Source organism: Leptidea sinapis, chromosome 1, assembly GCF_905404315.1.
Source record: "Leptidea sinapis chromosome 1, ilLepSina1.1, whole genome shotgun sequence".
Lineage (NCBI taxonomy): Eukaryota > Metazoa > Arthropoda > Insecta > Lepidoptera > Pieridae > Leptidea > Leptidea sinapis.
The window spans coordinates 8,466,982-8,490,546 of record NC_066265.1 but is presented as its reverse complement, the minus strand read 5'-3'; the positions used below and the strand labels follow the sequence as shown (position 1 = coordinate 8,490,546).

Here is a 23,565-nt window from a genome sequence, read left to right as displayed (position 1 = left end):
GGGAAGTGAGTAAAATTTAACTTGCAAGATTTGATTACAGACAGACAACGGGACAGGTGAAATTAAATTAAAATGCCTGTCATAATAATAAAAATTAAAAAACGTGATAAAAAAAAATTAAAAAACATCAAGACGTACCCCAGGCTCGAACCTGAGACCTTCTGCACAAAAAGACATAGAAATATCTATATAGATCTAGTAACTAAGTGTTAGGTTATTTTCGTTACGGAATTTCTGGATTCGGTCTCCACGCTCAAGGCCCGCGATAGAAGCTATGCAATAGCTTAAAAATCTTTCAGATGGTACAATATTGTATAAATGATTGGTCTCCGCTGCGCTTCAATTTTATAGGTACCGCAGGCGTAGTTGCAAAGTGCGGCAACTAAGGGACTACGCGCACTTATTCAGCTCTTTTCAGCTTTTGTCCATAGAAAACAACAATTTTGTATGGAGACGTGTACGCGTCGATTCAGCTTTCCGCGTCCATTCTGCTTTCGCGGCAAACCAGCATAAAATGAGGATAAATGTGTTTTTATTATGCAAATGCTATAGAGAGCGTTCGGCGCTGTTCCGCCGCGTACAGCGCTGTTCGCCGTCGAATGGGGCGGAATAGCTCTTTACAGGGATGGTTCGCGACTCTTGTCGATAAGTTGCGACCTGTATTGTTCCTGCATTGATTTGACGTAATCATTATGCACGCAAAGATTAAAGAGTGCAGACGTGATTTAAAGTTATTATTCTCATTTTACGACGCCGTACGCGGCTGATAGAAGCAGATCTGTATAAGTGTGACCAAAATCGTTCAGCGAAACGCGAATGGAGCTGAATAAGTTCGCGTAAATTCAAATTCAAATTCAAATATTTTTATTCAAAATAGGATTTAAAATCACTTATTGAACGTCAAAATCTACCACCCATTCAAAAGAGTCCCTAGTCCCTAATACTATGCCCAAAGGGGTACTCGAGCTAGTCTCGATCAATGTGTGACGTTGACGTGCCACATGTTCTGTTAAACTTTGCTAATAATTGAAACTAAAATGCTGGGTTGCGTTGGAAAACTTTGTAAAAGTACTACAAGAAATAAGAAAGATACTGGGATCAGTTATTATCAGTAAGTATTTTGTATTTTATTAATTTCAAAGTGAACACGAAGCGTATGTTACAAGATTTGAAAGATGCTAGTGAGTGTCAAGATGCCACGGACACAAGCATCTAATAGTTGCCGTAATAAAAAAGCTATTATTCTCAGGTAATGCGGTATCTAGTTGGAGCGCAGCAAAGACCAATCCTTAATCTAAGGATATATATAATATTAATGTCAAAGATAAAATATATAAAATTTCTGTGAGTTTTTCGTTGTTGGATGGGCACCTAATGCCAAATTGATCTTTTTAATAAAATAAACTACATCTACGCAAATATATAGTTAAAAATTGGAATAAGAATTAAACGTTTTCTGAACTTTTACGATTAAACTGTGACAAGATTGAATAGTAAATTAGTATTCCAAATATCCTCCGACAAATCATATTTCGCAAATTTAATTCACACTGACCATTCACTCAGAAACAATAATAGTTTTCATATTTAGGTAAATACATCATTTGAAAATGGATACCGATACAATTGAAAATAATAAAATACATAAATAACATGCTTACACTGTTAAATGAACAAACAAATTTGGTCTCTCGCACCGTTGTTTCGTATTTCTTCTGAGGTAGGTTACAGTAGCCGACCAATCACAGCGCGCCAGCTTATTTGACAGTGTTTAAAAATAACGTAGACTTGCTTGCTTTGTTTTGCAATGACGTACTCCTCAAAGACGATATGTATCAATCAAATGTGGTTACAAACGTCAATACAAACATAGGCAAGAGTTAGCCATACTTCATACCAAAATCTGGCGATTACTCATAATAGAATAAAATTCTCTCGAAACATTTAGAAGCAAAAGTCTTGAGTATAATAAAGTAAGTAAAGTAAGTTATAAGATGAATTTATACAATATAAGATTTCGTAACTATAGCCAACATATCATTTAGTTTTACTTAATAAAATAGTGGACGATGTCACTTGCGTAGACAGCGAAGTCTGTTGACATGAATTCGTTTTACCGAATGTTCTCTTTGTAAGTACTGACACCATGATTCATCCCCACGTGTTTGACAGCGTTTACTAACACAGGCTATGTGAGTATAACTTTGTGTTTTTGCATATATCTCTGGCTGCGATGTGACTGACCGTGAGGTGCGCTAATTTGTACTCCGGGATAAGTGCCCTATTTTTGTTACAATAGTTATAAAGGTTGGGAAACGAGATGAATCGACACAATGTTATAATGAATTGTTTTTAGAATTTGTGTTTAATTCATTTCTTGTACTATAACATTGTCGCCAATTCATATTTCGGCCTATATTTTAACACCTATGCTAACAAATTTCTTTAAATATAATGATTTTTTCTAAATTATTATGCAATATTATGACTTTAAACATACTCGTAGTAACATTGTCATTACAATGTTACTACGAGTAAGTATGTTTAAGAACATTTACTTGCTCTTCCTGTTGCAGAAAACGAGTTATGTAGTACACACACATAAGGATATATATAAGTAGTGATGTGGTGAATGTTCTGTCCTTTTGTTCAACCGAAAATGATCGAAGTTTGTCCCGGAAGCGAGCCCATAAATAATGAAAGGGTGAAGCCTGCTAAGTTTACGATGAAACCCCAAATGCCTCATCTTGTTCTGCAATGTTATATCGACGTGTTGTGTACTGAACACACACACACAAGACTAGCCATTCTAATTAATTATACACATGATGTGACGTCATATTAATCCTACACATCCGTCCGTATTCTAGAATTCTTTTAAGTTCTTAATACGTGATCAATTATGTTCTCTCCTCATCATAACTGTGCACAAAAGAGACAAAATATACTTGATTACGGATTTTGTATTGACACGCCTTGTAATATACTAAATTAACTATCACCCTTCTCGTTCTACTTTGTCTTCTTTTAACTTTAAGTAAATTTGTAACGCGTGTGGCGTTTTCAAATTATAACAATATAAATTGTTAATTATAATAATACAAATTTAAAATGTGTGCGGGATTCGAACACGCGCTTTTCACGTTTCGTCTGAGCGCTCTACCAACCGGGCTAACCGTCCGAGTGACGCATCCACCGCAAATCTTGTAATGTTGTTCAACTCTCAAGTCGTCGCTGTGTGTATATTAAATCCCAGAGGTGAGGGATAGCAATTAAAAATTACAAACCGTTTAAATATATTGATATTATAAAATCAGATTATACTGAAAAATAGGTATGCAATTAAGCCGCTATCACACTAAGTCACCAAAATAGCCCATAATTGAAGTCATTTCTTAACGGTTTATATAAGGCTTTTTACAAAAAATTATTATATGTCTACAGAATATGAGATGAAAATTCACTTTTAATTTACATTTGTATCTTTAAATTTAATTGTTGAAAAAAATACTTAACTTGGACAGTTAAAGTGCAACTTTTACAATGCTAATCATTCAATCTAGAAATAATTGTTTGAAAATGTATTAATTGTACACCAATACTATTTAACATGACATATTTTTGTAAGTTTTATAAAGAAAATTTGTACTATATTTGTAATAAATTAAAAATGCTTCTAATTCTGGGTTAAATCTATGGCGATCTTCTTAGAGAGATGTAACCTAGTAGCTCCGCTGAATCCTCAAGGCCATCGAGTCGGTCCCCAGCCTTAAGGCGAAGGGTAAACAGAAAACATGTAAACAATGTGTTTTTAGACAAGTTTTGTGGTGAAAATATAGGATTTGGAGCTATGAACACTACTATATCCTGTTACACATACCCTTAAGTCTTACTTGTAGGTTGCTAATACTTATTGTTGGTTAAAGTTAGCACTCCAGAGCTATTATGAACTTCCAGTTTTCTTTGCAGTTAAACAAGTTTTTTGTCGGCATCATGCATTTGTTTAGTATACTACTATCATAAAAGTTGTTCTTATAGATTTTATATTTTTATGTAAGTACATTTATTCAGATTAGTAATCAATAATGAGGATTGTAAGCAATTAAGCAGTTTGCGCCTGTTAAAATGTTACATTTTCGACCCAAGAATTTTGAAAATATTGACTTTGTTACATAGGAGCCGTGAACTCATATCGCTCAAGGTCGCCGGCATTTAGTGTCGCCTTAAGAAAGAAAGAATTGTTCTATGAGATAATATCATTATAAATGCTTTCCTGTAGGTAGTTACTCTAAGCTTTTATTAGTTTGAGGAGTGTGAAGAATTGATATATAGAACTAGCTGACCCAGCAAACGTTGTATTGCTGATATTAAAATCGCGATACAAAAGTAATTGAAGTTGTTTGTATTTAATGCTGACTCATAATCAAACAAATTTAAAAAAAATGTCAAAAAAATTAAAAAAAAAATCGTGTGGCCCACCCTTAACATTTAGGGGGATGAAAAATAGATGTTGTCCGATTCTCAGACCTACCCAATATGCACTCAAAATTTCATGAGCATTAGTCAAGCCGTTTCAGAGGAGTTCAAAGTTTAACACATGACACGAGAATTTTATATATTAGATTACATTGAAGCCTTGATATTTAATAACTCCAAGGAACATTGCATATACTATTATATCAAAAATATTTTTTAAGTCTGCCTTGTTTAATATAAATAGCAGACCGTTACACCTTTCAAGGGACATTAAGACTTAAAAAATAGGAGTCCATTAGCACATTTAAGCGATAAAACTCTAGTATTAACGACTTATCTTCCGCCTTAAATAAAACTGTCGCCCCCATTTCGCAGCGAACGAGGCCGTTTATCATTTTTTCGATCAGCGGCTGTGGACCTGATAAGTATGGGTTGGTTGACAGCTTTCGATCCGGGATTAACTTTGTAGTGGAAAAAATTTAATAGCCTCTTTGAAGAGACCAGACCCAACGGATTCGAATAAGGGGTTGTTTTTGCTGGAGGGGTTAACTCGGAATGCTCGAGGTATTTTATCGGGATATTAATTGCTTTTGATGAGGTTATTTATTCGTTGAAAGTATTTAGTGTTAAAAATATAATCTTTTTTTTTTTTAAATTAGGGACTAGACGAGCAGGACGTTCAGCTGATTGTAATTGCTACGCCTGCCCATTAAAATGCAATACCGCTCAGGATTCTTGAAAAACCCCAAAAATTCTGAATGGCACTACAACTGCGCTTGTCACCTTGAGACATAATATGTTAAGTCTCATTTGCCCTGTATTTTCACTAACTACGGTGCGGCGCCCTTCAGACCGAAATACAGTAATGCGTACACATTACTGCTTCACGGCAGAAATAGGCGCAGTTGTGGTACCCATAATCTAGCCGGCTTCCTGCGCAAAGGAGCCTCCCACTAGTAATTCTATAATAACAGCTCGATTATATGTTTAGCTGTAAGGAAACTCTACATAATGTAAATAATTTGTCATGTTTTTAAAGTGATAACCCTCACTTCTAGGATTAATACACAAATAAAATTTGAAAACAAAATTTTATGAACGATGCGGGACTCGACCCACGACCTCTCGCGTTCCGTGCGAGCGCACTTCCAACTGTGCCAACCGTTCGAGTGATGTATCGTTGATAAAATCTTGTATGATTTGTGCAACTCTTGGTTGGTTCAACTTCATCTACAGTATCTAGTTTACAGTCGATAACCTGCTGAACCCCAATATTTGCATATTAGAAAATTGACTTGAGATGTCGGTCTTGTAAATCTAAACAATTTGTTATGTTTTTAAGTTGAACAAAGCATACAAGATTTTATGACGATAAGTCACTCGACCGGTTAGCTCAGTTGGCAGAGCACTCGCACGGGACGCGAGAGGTCGTAGGTTCGAGTCCCGCATCGTTCATAAAATTCTGTTTTCAAATTTATCTACATAATGTATCACCTTAAAGTAGACTACCAAACTTGGAGTATGTTTTCTAAGTTTATGAGTAATGATCGGTGCTAAGATTTAACAAAGTTTTATTTTCTTATCATATCTGAAACAAATAATATACATGCAGTTATACTATATAGGTTATACACAGAAAAAAATACTTAAATTATTCAATATAAGTAGTTTATGATATTAATAGCGTATTTGTTTTAATATATTTACATAAAGTATTTACATTTTATAGGTAAATTTCAGGGGGTATAAAATTATACAAAGAAGAATGCATTAAAGGACAACGGAAGAATAAAATATGATCCACATTTTCCTGTTACAAAGGGAATGGTTCTAGTTCTAAGTTTAGTTAGAAAAACTGGAGTTCAGAATTGCACATGCAGTCCAATTATATATTCTATCAAACCACATAAGTCTCGAACTATTAAGACAAGCATGGGAAATAATAAATAAGCCATTACCGCTTACAAGAGACACGTGTCTGTTAAATTACATAAGTACCCGCATTTATTAACACTGTCATAATACATACAATTTTATCATCTAACATTTGTTATCGACATGTTACTGTAACAATAATCAATATACCCATTTGCTCTATATTAACTGAGGTAGGCTGGAGCATAGGGCTGAAAATTTTGAACTATTTTTTTGGTAAGGAAATTAAAAATAATAATTTTAAATACTTAAATGTAAATAGGACCTTAGATGATTTAAACGTCTAATAAACAGTGACAGTCGTAAAGACGGAAAAAAAAATTGAGGTTGACAATTAGCCTCTATTCTGTGCAATGCACGCACACTAACATAAAGTGACATACTTATCGCGAGTGTAAGACGTAACTTGTCACGCACACTAAATTAATAAACCTGGCCTGTTTTCATCGGTTGTCTAGCGCAAGAGACTCTATCTAGACGTATAAATGATCTAAAATTAGTAATATACAAATAACCCAACATCTATTAGGTAGTTGATAATCATTTGATATTCGATTCAGCACCTAATAATATAGAGCATATGACCCATTCTTGTTAGAGGCGTACCGTGTGAAAAGGCATAACTTTTTGCCTTATTGCACTATTAAAGTTGAAGAAATAAGTAGAATTACGGAATATCTAACTTACTGCGCCTTATAAGTGATACACAATTGAGTTTGTGAATAAATGATGAAAATGATTATGTATATGCTTTTGCAATAAGATCCCAGAAAAGTACTTTTATTCAAACAAAACAAATCTTATAACTATATTTACAATACTATGACTACATAAAATTAAAACTATCATTACGTGGAAGCGTACCAAGAATACTGGCAGCATTTCCGCGTTGGATAGCTAGGCTGATCCGTTGACCGAGATAGCTGCCAGTGCTTGGGTTTCCAGTAGCCTTATTGAGGCGCGAAGATAGTATTTTGAACATTCTCCGCGCCTCTGGGCCAAGTGTCTCGACACCAAACCGCACAAAGATGTATGACTCACTGAGACCAACATATTTGCGACGCTTGCTGTCTTCGGCAGTCGAAGCAGCAGCCCCAGCACCACCTGATGTAACTTGGACATGAGAAGGAGCCAGAGTGTCGACGTAAGTCGCATCCCACACCAGCGCCCTTCCCCGTGCCCAAGCCACCAGGGACCCAGAAAATGTTCAAAACAAAAGTATTACGACATTCAAAAGAATTGTTAAAAAACGTTCGTGTGGTAAAGGTTACTATAACATAAATGACTTTCTTAAAGATTGGGAATGGAGCGACCGGCCTCAAGCTATTAAATAATAAGAATTAGTTATTGTACAATATTACTTTATAAACATATTTTTTGATGAAGAATAAAAAGTTTCAAGTTTAAATATTCTTCTCAGGTCTGATGCATTCGTTTTGGAATGGGTAGTAGTTTTTGACTTTCAATAATTGATGTTGTGACATAGGATGTGTCCTATTTTGAATTAAAATATTCGAATTTGAATACAAATCTTAATTAAATTGGTGGGCTGTTAAAATTATCTATTACTGACTGATAAATTTAAATGTACAACAGAATGACTGACGAAAGGACAATGTCGAAATCCTCCCCTGAATGGATGAACATGTGACTTACACCATAATTATTCAAAAATTTTTATACTATTATTATCATTTTATTGTACCGGAAATACATATTGTATTGCACCGGTACATAAGAATATAAAACCTAAGCGACTTTAAAAGGCATAAAAGGCATTTATTTTCTCAAAATTGATTCCTTTAGAATTCTTTTTGATGTCATATCTGATATGTACTAGATACTACTACCGGTTCGGAAACAAATGGCGGTCTGAGAGAGAAGAAGCACCTCTTTCCAATAAAAAATACATTATTGTACAGTAATTTCTATCGCTATAAAAATAATCACAATCTATTCCCAGGCTGTCCGATCATTTAGATACTCAGCAGTGGAGTAATAGGATTTACGACAGAGCCATTTTTTTATAAAACATTTAAATTTATTTATAGATAATGGCTAAACAGTGGCTGGGACTTTATTATAGAAGTGTATACATTTACCCTTAAAGCTATTATGTAATATTAATTTAAATGAATTACACATTCTCTACAATATTTTGAGATTGATGGTAAACATTTACTTGATGGTAACTTGAGTATTGTAACAATATCGCATAAGTACTGCATCACGTAATCTATCGTATCCTTAAATTCGCACCACCTTCTAAGTTTTAACAAAACATGTTTATTTTAAAATTAAGACACTTTTATTTGAAGTCATATATGTTTTAAAGTCGGATGTCAAATAACAACGGGTAGCAAAAAAATCTATACAAATAAATGGAAGGCGGTTTAATTTTTTCGGTTATACTGCGATAACTACTGTACCGATCGGAATAATAATACCAAAGGATGCAGTGGGTTACGGAGAAGTAGATTTCTTTAGAAATATTCATATTCTCAATACAAATAAATCAGATTTCATTACATATGACAACTCGTACAATGAACAGGCGTGGGTTACTAAATTTATATGGCAAAACAACGTTTGCCGGGTCATATACAGATGTTATCGTTTTTTTTATGATAATAAGGGACGAGACGAGCAAGACGTTCAGCTGATGGTAATTGATACGCCCTGCCCATTACAATGCAGTACTGCTCAGGATTCTTGAAAAAACCCAAAAATTCTGAGCGGCACTACAATTGCTCTCGTCACCTTGAGACATAAGAAGTTATGTCTCATTTGCCCAGTAATTTCAATAGTTACGGCGCCCTTCAAAACACAGTAATGCTTACACATTACTGCCGCGCCGTTGTGGTACCCATAATCTAGCCAGCATCTTGTGCAAAAGATCCCCTGGTTAAGTTTAGTGCGACCAGGCTAGTATTTCTTAACTATTTCGGATATCAAAAAACTTTAAATTATTGTGTAAATCTAATCAGTTAAATGATATCTATGACTTCTTTAAAATCATACGAGATGTATCCAAAATTTTGATACGAAAGTTTATAAAAAGGCATAAAAGGCATTTATTTTCTCAAAATTGATTCCTTAAGAAATCTTATTGATGTCATTTCTTATACTACTAGAGACTTCTACCGCTTCGGAAACAAATGGCGCTCTGAGAGAGAAGAAGCGGCGCAAGAAACTCTCCCAGCATTCTTTTTTTGCGCTCTTTTCAATAATATAGATTCCTTATTTGAAAAGGTTATTTTGGCTTAGTACTGATATTAATAGAAACTACTCATTAACCTGACAGAGTAAAAAAACTATCTTTTAATTGAATAATATTTATTTCTTAGTAAGTATTACAATTTGTATTCAAAGCAGATGTTCGAAGTGACATTCTTGTTGTGCGATACAATGACCTTTCTATTAATCTCATACAAAATGTATGGGAGTATTTAATATCAAAATTTAGGATATGTCTCGTTTGATTTTTAAATACATATTAATATCATTTTACTGATTTGGTAACGTTTTTCGATATCAGTTAAAAATATTTGATCTGTAATAGTAACAGAATAATCGATTGGACACACTTAGCGATTACAGCCTGTATCTTACAAAATAAAAGTAACCAAGTAAGTCTTAGATAATATATACGTCTAGATAGAGTCTCTTGCTGTTAGACAGCCGATTAAAACAGGCCAGGAATATTAGTTTAGTGTGTGTGACAAGCTACGTCTTACACTCGCGATTTGTATAATTTAGTATTGTTAGTTTGCGTTTTTTTTATGAAAACAAGGGACGAGATGAGCAGAACGTTCAGTTGAAGGTCACGCCCTGACAATTACAATGCAATGCCGCTCAGAATTCTTGAAAAACCCCAAAAATTCTGAGCGGTACTACAATTGCGCTCGTTACCTTGAGGCATAAGATGTTAAGTCTCATTTGCCCAGTAATTTCACTATATACATCCCGAATATCTTTGCATGAGGCTCGCATGGTGGCTTGTCCACGTGTTATCACTCGAATAGCGGCTACAAACTATAACTCATATTTACCAAACCTTAATTGTTGCGCCGATCGGATAAATGTTATCCAATATTTGTCATTCGGTCTGCGTTCGGAACTGTTTGCGTCAATTAACATGAAACATTTAAATATTTATAAACGTATTGTTACCCTACAACGCTGTTACAATAACATATAATTGTAAATGCAATTAAATTATCAAATAAATAATATTTAATGAAAACGAGATACATTTTTAACAATCTTTTTTTTCAAGAATGCTATTACGAAGCTTTTTGTTATGAATAATATGGATAATTGTTTTTTTAGTTATGGATGTTAATATATTTTTATGCATGTTTAAGTTAGTATATTGCATTAAATATATCGTTGTCTTGTACCCTTGTACAGGCTATGCCTAGTTTGGGACAAGATAATTTGTGTAAAAGTGTGTCAATCTAATATATAAAATTCTCGTGTCGCGGTGTTTGTAGTTAAACTCCTCCGAAACGGCTTGACCGATTCTCTTGGAATTTTGTGTACATAGAGGGTAGGTCTGAGAATCGGACAACATCTGTTTTTCATCCCCCTAAATGTTAAGGGTAGTCCACCACAAAGTTTTTTTTTTATTTTTAGATAAATTATTTATTTTTTATGATACAACTTTAAAAATACACAGAACTTCTAATTTTCACCTGTCTACGATAAACACCTATTTTTCTATAGCGATTTTTATATTATTCTGTTACATCCACAGATCCGCAATAGGGTTACGAGGTGGCAATGGATTTTTTATTTATTACTTTATATGGCAATACAACGTTTGCTGGGTCAGCTAGTATTTATATATTTATTTTAATCAACGGGGAAATCTATCGATCGTACATATACATATATACCTTGATGGTTTATGGTTAAAGCGGCCCTTACACTCATGTTATACCAGCGATATCACAGCGCTGCAACCTTATAGTGTCGAACAAACGCAACCGATTCTTCAAAAACTTGTATACTTTCTTCGAAACCTATAAGAAAACCTGCATATCCTCTAAAGTTTTGGATATAGGAATTTCTCAAAGCCATCAGATTAAAAAGAACAAAAAGACTCAATGAGCGAACTAACTTCGAAAAGCTTTTAATCAATACAAATAAACAATATTTAAACCAAAATTAATGACGACGTCGTACTCGAAACTCGCAGGTTCCGTCCGAGCGCTCTTACCATTTGAGCCAACCGTCCGAGTGACGCATAGATCGTGAATCTTGGTATATCTTGTTCAAATTTGGTAAAAATTAAATGCCTATATTTTATCCCAGAAATAAGGGATTTTACTTAATAAAAATCAATACATTTCTCACACTTTAATACTAATGAGAAGAAGAGATAAAAACTATAGTTCTAATTATCACCACGTCAAGTGGCGCTATTTACGTAACTACCAACTTACTAAACTAGTCGCATTAATAACAATTTTTGTATGGAATCTAATAAAAAATGTCATAGCTTTTATAATGGAGGCAAACATATTCAAATGAATTCAATTTATAAATTGGAATCGTTGAGGCTGTAACTGACTCAGCATAACTTGTGGACATTACACTGGCTTGGGTACTTTTTATCATACCATAGTAATTGATTATTTGTTTTCATGTTTTGTGTTTTTAAAAAAAACGCAATGGATACGTGCTAACTTTAATAACTAATACTTGATTATATTTGTATCCCTTAATCATCATAATTTTAGATTAATTATAAGTTTATATGTTATATTATTGAAATTATAATTAAACTTAAATTAAATAAATGAATAGTTACAGACGATATTTTCAATATACCAGTTTTAATAACTTATTGTATCCTGTACCATTTTGGGTTATCTGGAAGAGATCGCTCAAGCGATAAGACCACCCATAGCATACCTATGAATGTAATTAGCTTAAGATCTTTGTTATAAATTTTTAGTCTGTGGTATGTAATAAAGTGTTTATCTATCTATCTTTTATTATAGAATAGAATTAATACGATTTAAAAGTATCATTATCAATAAAGAACAAACTTCGTTGCGTGTAAATTTAATATTATTTGTCTCCGATAACATTTAATTCTCGAAGTCTGGCTTCTACGGTGTCTAGAGAATACCAGCGTTGAGAAGTAGAATTCCTAACATAATGCGGACTAGACACCATTTTGGTTCTTTTATGTACATATTGTTATCTTCTATCTAAATATATGTATATTGAAAATGGTCGTTGTTTGAGGCTCTTTCACACCTAAACCACTGATCGTATCGAAATGAAACTACCACTGTTTACCCTTGATGGGTTATGGCTACTTAATTATTTTTTGAATTTCAACGTTCCTTCATGAATTTATTTCCTTTTAAAATACGCCCAGCAAAGCGGGCGGAACGGCCAGTTAGTTATAAGATTTCTGTCAACTTTTTGAACCAAATTAAAACCTTTTAATTATTAATCATTATGAAGTTAGCATGGAGACATAAATATTATATGTCATAGATATATTATTGTTAAATCCGTGATATTAAAATTTCACTTGTCATATTATAATAAAACTGAAGATTGTCAATAGACTGTATTTCTTACAATTTGACGGCCTGGTTTTAGTGTACAATATGTACGTAAAACAAAATAATTTTGATAAATCATTCAGGTCAATCAATCAGCAAACTGTCAAATTGTGTGGTTTCTCATAATTGTGGTTCATTTTACGATGATTACTTCATTATGGTTCTGGTGCATCAGCGTTCACGTCAAGGTTAATTAACTCGTGATTATTGGGTCCAGGTGCTACATGGCACTTGGGTAAGGCCACGAAAAATTGTACATATCAAAAATTATACGTGGACCGTACTTAAATTTAAAATAAATTAGTGCAGTATATTATTTTTAATAAAATTCAAAAATATCTTATTTACTTTTGAAAATTTTCGATTTATAATTTGGGTTGATTACAGCTTTCATACAAAGTCAATCTATATACTAGTCACTTTCACTTGATTGTTTTTAATATTTTTATAACTTTTTGATTGTATTTTATAATTTGTGGTTTCATTCATGTATTGACTATGTTGTTGTATGTTGGATTTAGTTTTTTGCTTAGATAATTTATAGGTCTAGATAGTGCCACTTGCTGCTTGACAGCCGATGAAAACAGACGAGGTTTATTATTTTTGTGTGCGTGTTAAGCTACGTCTTACACTCGCGATTTGTATGTCACTTTGTGCTAGTGTGCGTGCATTGCTCAAAATAGAGGTTAATTCTGAACTCAATTTTTTTTGACGTTTTCATAGATGTCACTGTCTATCTAGACATATATATAATCTGAGGCTTTTTGCTTTATTTTGGTTGATCCGAGTTTCCAAAAAGTATTTTTAAGTAGACTTTAATCATATTAATGAGCTATTTGGTATCGATCCGTTAAATTATTACAATATAGTTTAGGTTTGTCCCCAATTCGTTGTAAAAACCTCGTCATAAATATGTTGATGTTTGTAACAAATGATGTTGAGATATTCACCACCACCACTATTCACACTTTTATTTTTGTACATGACGAGTTGGAAATTGGAAACAAAAATGATTTCTTTTCAACCCAACACACGTTCTAATGTTCTAGTAACATCACAATTATGCGTTTGGTGATATTTATTTATTTCTAAGTTATCTCCATAGTCTGGTGATCGAAAATATCGATACCTGTGTAATATGTATGTTACAATGCGTTTTTGAAAAATAACTTCCGTAACTAAGGTAGAGTTGGAGAATGCTTATTATGATTAAAGAATTAGTTAAATCGGATATAGGGACGGTAAGAGTATCTCCATGAACTGAAATAATCTGCCCTGGATGACATTATGATTTGATTGGTGTCCTATGATTTATTATTATTATTATTTATTTAGAGCACAAGCAGGCTTATGATGAACGACACACTGTTTATAATAAGCGCGTATGACCGTTGCAGCTCCAGTAGGTTGGAAGCCAACGCATGCGTCTGCTCTTCCAGCACTAGCAGTTTCATGGTGAGCAACACACTGTCATTAAGTAGCAGGCACGTACCTGGGGGGCACATGCAGTCAGAATAATGCAGATCACGACGTAAGCGGGCGAGCGGTTGCTGCGGCTCCAGCAGCGCAGAACGAAGCGCTCGTGTCTGCTCTTCCAGCACTAGCAGGCGCTCCCGAAGTGCCCGTTGCCGCACCGCGCCATAGCCGCTGCACAGCAGGCTCATAGCGCACGCACACACAACCGCACACTGCACCCAGCCTGCCCACGCTGCCCCACACACCTCCGAGCATCGCTCGACCTTCGCGCTCTCATCCGACTTTTCCACTTCTTTTGTCTGTTCACTCTTCTCCGGGGGGCTCTTGCCCGGAGGCTTCCCGCCCGCTTTGAATATCATGTCGCTGTCATGAGGCTACCGCGGATCCCTCATCATCACAATTCGCGACATCAGTTCGCTACGCGACACGTATCGCGATCAACTCTCGCTCAACTGAACGACGGACACGCGTGTTCTCGCTCGCGGCTCTATACTCACTGAGTCAACTTTAAAGCGACATGCCCGTTGCCGCGCTCGTATCAACTTAGACGCGAGCTTTCTGCGAACTTTTTACCACGCAGCTTTTTCACTCTATGACTAAATTTAAATGTCTAGTGTCTTTATTTCGCATCGTGTAGATTCTAGTTACAACTATGCCGCTTCTGTGCAAGATTACGTATTATATACTATATGTATGTTTATATTATGTTTTCTTTTAATTACAACTACGATTAACTCAGTATTAATACTTTCGATATAATAAAAAAAAACATGTTTAATTGCGAGCATAGGCTTTTAATTCGTAATAATTACTGTAAACTAATTTATAGCATCTCTAACTGCACATAATTCCAGTATATTTCATTCGTTCATATATTGGACAAAATATATGTAAGATAAAGTACGGGTCTATCAAATGGACTCACCATTTCAAGTTGTTTAATAGTGCTAACTTACGGAACTTAGAGAAGATTAAGTAAATGCATGGATAAGAAAATTTGAGTGATTGTCGTCTGACACTTAGAATAGTTTGAATAAAAACGACCGAACGAGGTATCAATGCCCGATTTCTGAGCGGTGTACAAGTAATTAAAACACTTTGAAAATTTACTGTTGTTGACACTGAAAAAATATCTCATCTCTCTTTAATACTTAGAACAAATACAACAAGGATAAGAAGATAAGAAAATTAAAAGATATTAAGGGACAGATTGAGAAGGAATTCATTAACCTTAAAAAATACCAAAAGATCGTATCTCTCATAATTATATAGACACATGACTGGAATTATTAGAGAATCAATTGAAGAATTTTATAGCTTAATATGAAATAATGCTAGTATGTGAGTGCGAGGAGTTAACATAAAAATTGAAGGGAAAAATGTATACGTGCCTTAATAGTATATAAATTTATTAAAGTAATTTTGTCTCTCGAAATCTAAAAACTTCGTTAGACAAAACGCCGCCGGGCGATAGTGGCGGGTCGGCTCCTTGGTAAATTGCAAGGGTATCCACGTGGAACAACCCGGGGGGCGCGTCTAGTTAGCTACGACAAGGGTCGGATATTTAGAAGATTACTTATTTTTCATTTCACTTCAAACCTTTGAAGATTATTTAAGGCTCAGAAAATTGTATACAAATAAAATTTGGAAGTTTTTGTTTAATGAATTTGATGCTTCAGTTGTTGTTGCCTTAATATTTTATTTTTTAATTGGATAAAATAGAAATTTTTTATACGGTGGTCGGGAACATTTTTAAGAGTATCAAGATATTTTACGAGTGACATAATAATTACAAGTACTGACCCGGCAAACGTTGTTATGCCATATAAATTAAATATCCCTCGCCTGCTTATTGTATGAACTGTCATATCTAATGAAATGTCATTTACTTATTGTTAGTATTGCGAATATGCTATAATTAATATTCTATGTCAAAAAAATATAGGTTCCTGATAAGTAATCACCATCTTATGGTATAAGTATTATTTCGATTGGTTCAGTAGTTTTCGAAGTATAGCCGAAGGTAAAAACCAGCTCTCCATTTATAATGATAGAGATGTTATGATATAGTGAGTTAGATTTTTGATGGTATCAAAGGCAAGTGGCATTTGTATATTGCTGTTATTAGATGTTGGTAATTCAATTATTTTGACTAACGAAGGAAACGTAACTACTTATTACGACGACCTGTATAGCCGAGTGGTTAGCGATCCTACCTACTAAGCTAGAGGTCCCGGGCTCGAATCCCCGTAGGTACAAGCATTTATATGATGAATATGGATGTTTGATTCCGAGTCATGGATGTGTATATGTATTTATGTATGTTTAAGTAAGTATATTGTATTAAATATAACGTTGTCTTGCAACCCATAACACAGGCTATTATATGCCTAATTTGGTGCAAAAAGTGTAAAAAGTGTGTCAATATTATTATTGTTTAAGTTTCACTTAACATGTATTTTACAGAAAAATTTACCTAGCTCTTATACTTAGGATTCATGGGATGTTTATATGTACTTTATGTATGTTTAAGTAAGTATATTGTATTGAATATATTATCGTTTTCTTGCACCCATATGCAGTATAGGCTTCGCCTAGTTTGGGGCTAGATAATTGTGTACAAGTGTGTTAATAATACTATAAAAAAATCTCGTGACCGTCACTTTAAGCTCTCAGAAATTTATGAACAAGGTAAATAATTTTATGTCATATCACAAGAAAACATAGTATTGATAATTTTCGTTTTACGAAAACATGTAAACGAAACTTTTTGTCACAAAGTAACGTATAAATATCAGCAAAATAATCGAAAAAAATAAATAAAACGAAATTATGCTTCACTTATTTAAAAAATAAAAAAGTAAGTTAACAAAAAATAACCTTTTCCGTGGCGCGGGGTTCCCTCTCGGTAAAGAAAGCTTTAATCTGGCACCTTAGTCTTCTCGGCCAAAGGTAGTTGAAATTAATGATTCAACTTCACCCCTGCTACGCGGCCGGCTGTAATGCGACACGTGATAGACAAACAAAATGAGGCGATGTAATAAATAGCCTAAACACAAGTTCGGATTTGGTCCGGCCATATCCGTTCTACTTTAGTTCTACTAAGTTCTACTTTAAAATAATTAGTACAAATGCATCAATGAGCATTAGTTGCGATAACCTTATAAAATAAATGGAGGGATAAATGTGTGTTTGTTCAGGAATGGTCCGCCAATGTACTATTCGACAGAGTCGCACTGTGTCGAGATACGACTGCGGAACATTTATAAGCAAATCAAATGGCTCCGAGTTTGTGAGGGTGAGATAAACTGGTACCTACAAGGCTTAGCCTATCTATATATATATAAAAAAAAAACACTCGAAAACGGCTGGACCGATTCGGCTAATTTTGGTCTTGAATTATTTGTGGAAGTCCAGGGAAGGTTTAAAAGGTTTGAATAAACATGAAAATTCTCGGATTTAAATAAAAACAACAATTTTGATTTTCCTTTGACGTGTCCCCCGTCGTTGAGAAATCGAATAAAAATAATAGTTTAAAATGAATAACTAATTAGAATTTTTATATTTTTCTTACTACTACTCTCACTGCAAACACGGGTAACACTTAAAAAAAGGAGTCCTTTTGTTTGTTTTAAGTTTATTTTACACAAAAGTTTAGGTCTTTTATTTATCGATTAAGGTAGTATGAAGTCTGTCGGGTCAACTAGTGTATTATTAAAATTACAGTTATTAAAAATCAACAGTAAATATACAATCATTATTAACTACATCACAGTAAACAGTGGGCATAGATAGTATATAGGTCTAGAGATACAGCCTCTAGATGCTAGACAACCGATGATAAAAGGCCAGGTTTATTACTTTAGTGTGCAAGCTACGTATTACATTCGCGATATATATGTCACTTTGTAAGATAAAGTCAAAAGCAGTTATAGTTACAAGAGTAATGGATGATGTGTCTTACCAATCATAGTAAGAATCAAATGTAACTTTTACATAAAATCGAATGTAAAGGCAAAGTTACAATGACACTCGTTTTAATCCGTTAAAAATTGTCGTATTTCAATGTGTAACACTCGCGTTATTCAAAGAAAATACAACAATATAATACGTCTGTACGTAATATTGTAGTTGATGTCATGACTAATTTCTACTAGAGACATATTTCGGTATGTAATATATGTAGTATCGTTATTGTTATGTTTAAATTGGTCTCAATATCGATATTTGGTAAAAAGGCATAAAAGGAATATATTTTCTCAAAATTTAGTCCTTTAGAAATCTTTTTGATGTCATTTCTAATTAACTAGATACTACTGCCGCCTCGGAAACAAATGGCGCTCTGAGAGAGAAGGTGCGGCGCAACAAACTCTCCCAGCATTCTTTTTTTTGAGCTATTTTCAAAAAAAAAATATTGTACAGTCATTTCTATCGCTATAAACTAATCATAATCCCAGGCTGTCCAATCACTTAGATATACAGAACTTAGGTACTGGCCTCCTGTGCAAACAAGCCTCCCCCCCTTATAGTTTTTACTTATTTTGTTTTATACCATGAAACCCTGTTTGAAGTCGATATTATTTTAAGGAACAAACAATCATAAATTGTTTTACACGTTCTACTAAACGATTACTCATGTAATCCCGGAATGTGCAGGTGTTTTGACATTCATAAGTGTTTTTTTGTTGATTTTGATTTGATTTTATTCTATAACACACTTTACATAATATGAACATTAAAATGATGTTCTCCGTATTAACATTAAGTCTGTTAGGTCTCGATACTCTACTGCGTGCCCGGATTATCTCGTAAAAGTGTAAGTCTTTCTGTATCTACATATTTCATATGTAAACGTATCGTTCGAGTTAAATGTATGAGTAATTCTGTAAATTACATAACGTGAGTTTTATTAGCAAAAACAGCAATAGAAAATGTTTCATTTTTTTTATGGAAAAAGGAGGACAAACGAGCGTACGCGTCACCTGGTGTACAGTGATCATCGCCACCCACATTCTCTTGCAACACAGGCGGAATCACAGGAGCGTTGCCGGCCCTTAAGGAAGGAGTACGCGCTTTTTTTGAAAGGTACCCATGTCGTATCACCGCACATGGAAGCTCATTCCACAGCTTTGAAGTACGTGGAAGGAAGCTCTGTGAAAAGCGCACTGTGGAGGACCGCCACACATCCAGATGATGGGAATGATATCCTTATTCGTGGCGTGTCGTGCGAAGGTAGAATTCAGTGGCAAGAATCGAGTGAAATAGCTCTTCGGAACACTCCCCGTGATAAATGCGGTAGAAGACACACATCGAAGCGACGCCTCTTCTCTAGAAAGAATTTCAATTCATAAGCTTTTACCAATCATTTAAATTGAGGCAACGCGTGAGAAAGTAACTATAATTAAGTCACATAACATCTTAACATCCACAAGACAGCACTGGCCACAAAAACCCTCAAGGGTTGAGCGTAGCTCCTTACTCTCAATAATTAATTAAATTTGTACGGAATGAAAAAAGATTAGATATTTTTTTCAACGATCGCGCCTATTAATCTTTTTAATAGAGTCATTAAAAACCAAGAGGCAGCCGCTGTCTCTAAACAGCCAGAAATACGTTCAGCGTTTTTATATATTACTGTATACCAGACGCCCACGGATACAACTCTACTGGATGTGAGTAGTATAATATTAATGTCGAATTCATTGGACATATCGTATATATAAGTGGGAGAGGTATCATCATCAAACTGTTTTATGGCTCGTATTTAACTTAGGTAATTATTATATAGGTTTTAAAACACTTAATTGTATGAAATTGTGTTGTGAAAGCATCTTTCTCCCACGTACATCACAGCTGTCGATTTTTTTTAATGAAAATCAGGGACGAGACGAGCAGGATGTTCAACTGATTTAAGTTGATACGCCCTGTCTATTACAATGCAGTGCCGCTCAGGATTATTGAAAAACCCAAAAATTATGAGAGGCACTACAACTGCACTCGTCACCTTGAGACATAAGATATCAAGTTACATTTGCTCAGTAATTTCACTAGCTACGGAGCCCTTCAGACCGAAATACAATAATGCTTACACATTGCTGCTTCATGGCAGAAATAGGCACCGTTGTGGTACTCATAATCTAGCCAGTATCGTTTGCAAAGGAGCCTCCCACTGGTAAATGAGCTGCCCTGTGCGGTGTTCCCAGGACGATACGGCATTTCCTACGACATGGGTACATTAAGAAACGCGTACACTTTTCTTAAAACCGCTTCCTCTGGTGTTACAAGAGAATTTAGGGGACAGTGATCACTTAACATCAGATAACCCGTACGCTCGCTTGTCCTGGCCTCTTCCAAAAAAGTATAAAATATCTTCTTACTGTTTCCGCCATGATATTTTTGCATCTAAAAATATTATACTTATCTTATAGAGATAATACATAGCATATTATAATGTAAAGGATATATAAAATATACCCATTATGGTAAAGAGCAATAATCATAAAGATATATTGATTAGGTAATAAAATTAAAAACATAAAGCTAGCACCTTCAAGCGGCCCACGTCATTCGATCCTCGGTCATTATCTTAATGGATATTCTTATGGTATGTTTAATAATGTTGGGGCTATCGGTTACTTAATAGCAGCTTCACTATGACTTACTATTAAATAAAAAAAACAAATTACTATAAAATAAAACCATAAGCATGCAACTCATCAATGTTCTTTAAGAAATACTCCTGCCGTTTTGATCGCCGATTTATCTCGCGTTTTAAAGGAGGATATGATTAAACGCCAGACTCTGTACACTTATTTATTATTAGATATAAGGTACTTTGTAAGGTAAAAAAAAATATTAAAGTAGGCGTTACTTTGTGGAAATCCATAATTATCCAAATGTTTTGAGTTTTCTTTAGTGTTAAATCCGCCAATATTTATCTTTAAAAAATTTGACACGTGTTTCGCCTTTACACGAGGCATCCTCAAGACATGTTGACTCGGCAAAATCTAGCACGAGACTCTGTAACTTTAACTGTAGGCTTTGTAAGGTTTTAAAAAAATAACGGGTTGCACTCCGGGAGTGCCGGAAGTAAATGAAAACTTGAACATTAACGTTGTGCATTTTTGAATATTTTGGAATGGTTAAGGAATAATTTCGCACGAATTGCCTTATTTATTAGTATAAATGTACTTGCACTTATGTGGTTAAATACAATATTCATTTATTGCGCTATCGTGCACAAAAATGACAATTTATATTACATAAAAAAGTTTATCTCTCAGAAAAATCAACTATCATCCATAATTCCAATGTATTACGAATTTTCGATCAGGTCACGTGTCCTGACGCTCGTTTAACATTTTCTATCCATCCCAAGAAAAGTGCTCAACGCCGCTAAACACGTTTTCACTTCAAAAAACATTAATTTATTGAGTACAGTCAATGACGTTCTCTACATAATATAGACAAATCACGTATTATACAAATCACAAATCATACAAAAACAAAGCTGGAATATGGAACATACCACAAACTATAGATACCATTGTACGCTTCGACTGCTATATCTATATTTCAACTGTTTAAAATACTTGGTCAATAAGCAGCAATGTACAATATTTATTAAGTTCAAGTTTGAGTGACAGTTGACACATGACTAAGGAAAAATGTTTGCTTACATTGTCTTTAAGCACACTTTTGCCGTTCCGCTATCAGACGAATACGTATGAAAACATATAATATAACTTTAAATTTTAACAACATGAAGCACAGTTCCCGATGATAGGATCATCCAGCAACCATAATAAGCGCCCGCTTACGTACATGACGCATGGACCAGCCATCGCCACGCCCGACCTAAAGCTAAATATATAGCTTCTTCTATACAAAGTCATAATTAAACTGATATGGACATACGGAATACAACTATGGGGCACAGCCTGAAACTCGAATATTGAAATACTGCAACGGTTCCAATCCAAAATGCTTCGAATGATCACTAATGCTCCATGAACTAAGACATAAACTGATGATGCCTACTACTCGGCTAAGTCGAGTTAGTAAGTCTTTTGTGGGGCGATGTATATGCTTTTACAACAAGATCCCAGAAAATGTTCAAAACAAAGTTGTTACGTTATTCAAAAGAATTGTTAAAAAAAGTTTGTGTGGTAAAGGTTACTATAACATGAATGACTTTCTTAATGATACCACAGATTGGGAATGGAGCGATTGCCCTCAGGCTATTAAATAATAAGTTTAATTGTACAATGTTACTTTGAGTTTGTTGCGCCCATTCTTCTCAGGCCTGAGGCATTCATTTTGGAATGGGTGGTAGTTTTTTTGACTTTCAATAAGTGATTTCACATCCTATTTTGAATAAAAATATTTGAATTTGAATTTGAATGGTGCATTAAAAACGAACGTCTACATCGAGAGTTAAATATAAAAACTATAAAGAAGGAAGTAGTACCCAAACCAACTTGCAAGGAACTTAATGAAAAAGAAACCCGGCACAACATTTATAAGATTGAAAAGACGATTTCCACAAGATCTGATGGACAAGGAGATTATGAATAATATTTGGGCAAATCACAGGATTCTGCTCCAAACACGAACCTTCATACAAATACCTGAAGTCCAGCTAATTGTTATTATTGACAGATTGCAGGAAATATAAGAGTTAAAAAAAACATATATAGGAAATACTAAACTAACTACAACTAAATTTAAGCTAATTTTTCATTTTTAAATGTCACCAATCATTCTGCTCCTATCTGCTTTTTTATATATTTGCCAGGTACAGCCGTTGAAAATTAAGGTATTCTTACACATTAATACATTTTAAGGCAAGGTTGCAATATACTTGAGCATTCAATTAATTAACGACTTTCAAACCATGGAAACTTATTGTGTCTTAATATTACATAGATACTATATGTGTTTATATAAAAAATACGGCCTTACAAATAAAATTGGCATAAAGTTATAAATAAGCATAAACCAAGAATATGTAAAATGTTTACAAATAGACATTTTGCTTACGAATGGTTTTTTGCAAGGCAGCCTGTCATTCCGAAAACTTCAGAAT

At 34.3% G+C, this 23,565-nt stretch overlaps 1 protein-coding gene across 1 annotated transcript in view; it reads right to left on the bottom strand.

The window, feature by feature from the left end:
- Positions 1-14,961, bottom strand: part of LOC126968705 (collagen alpha chain CG42342) — a 213,454-nt gene extending 198,493 nt beyond the window's left edge. The window contains exon 1 of the mRNA XM_050813833.1: positions 14,494-14,961. Within this exon, the coding sequence (XP_050669790.1) occupies positions 14,494-14,836 (343 nt within the window). The 5' untranslated portion in view covers positions 14,837-14,961. The remainder of the gene's footprint in view (positions 1-14,493) is intronic.
- Positions 14,962-23,565: the final 8,604 nt, after the last annotated feature.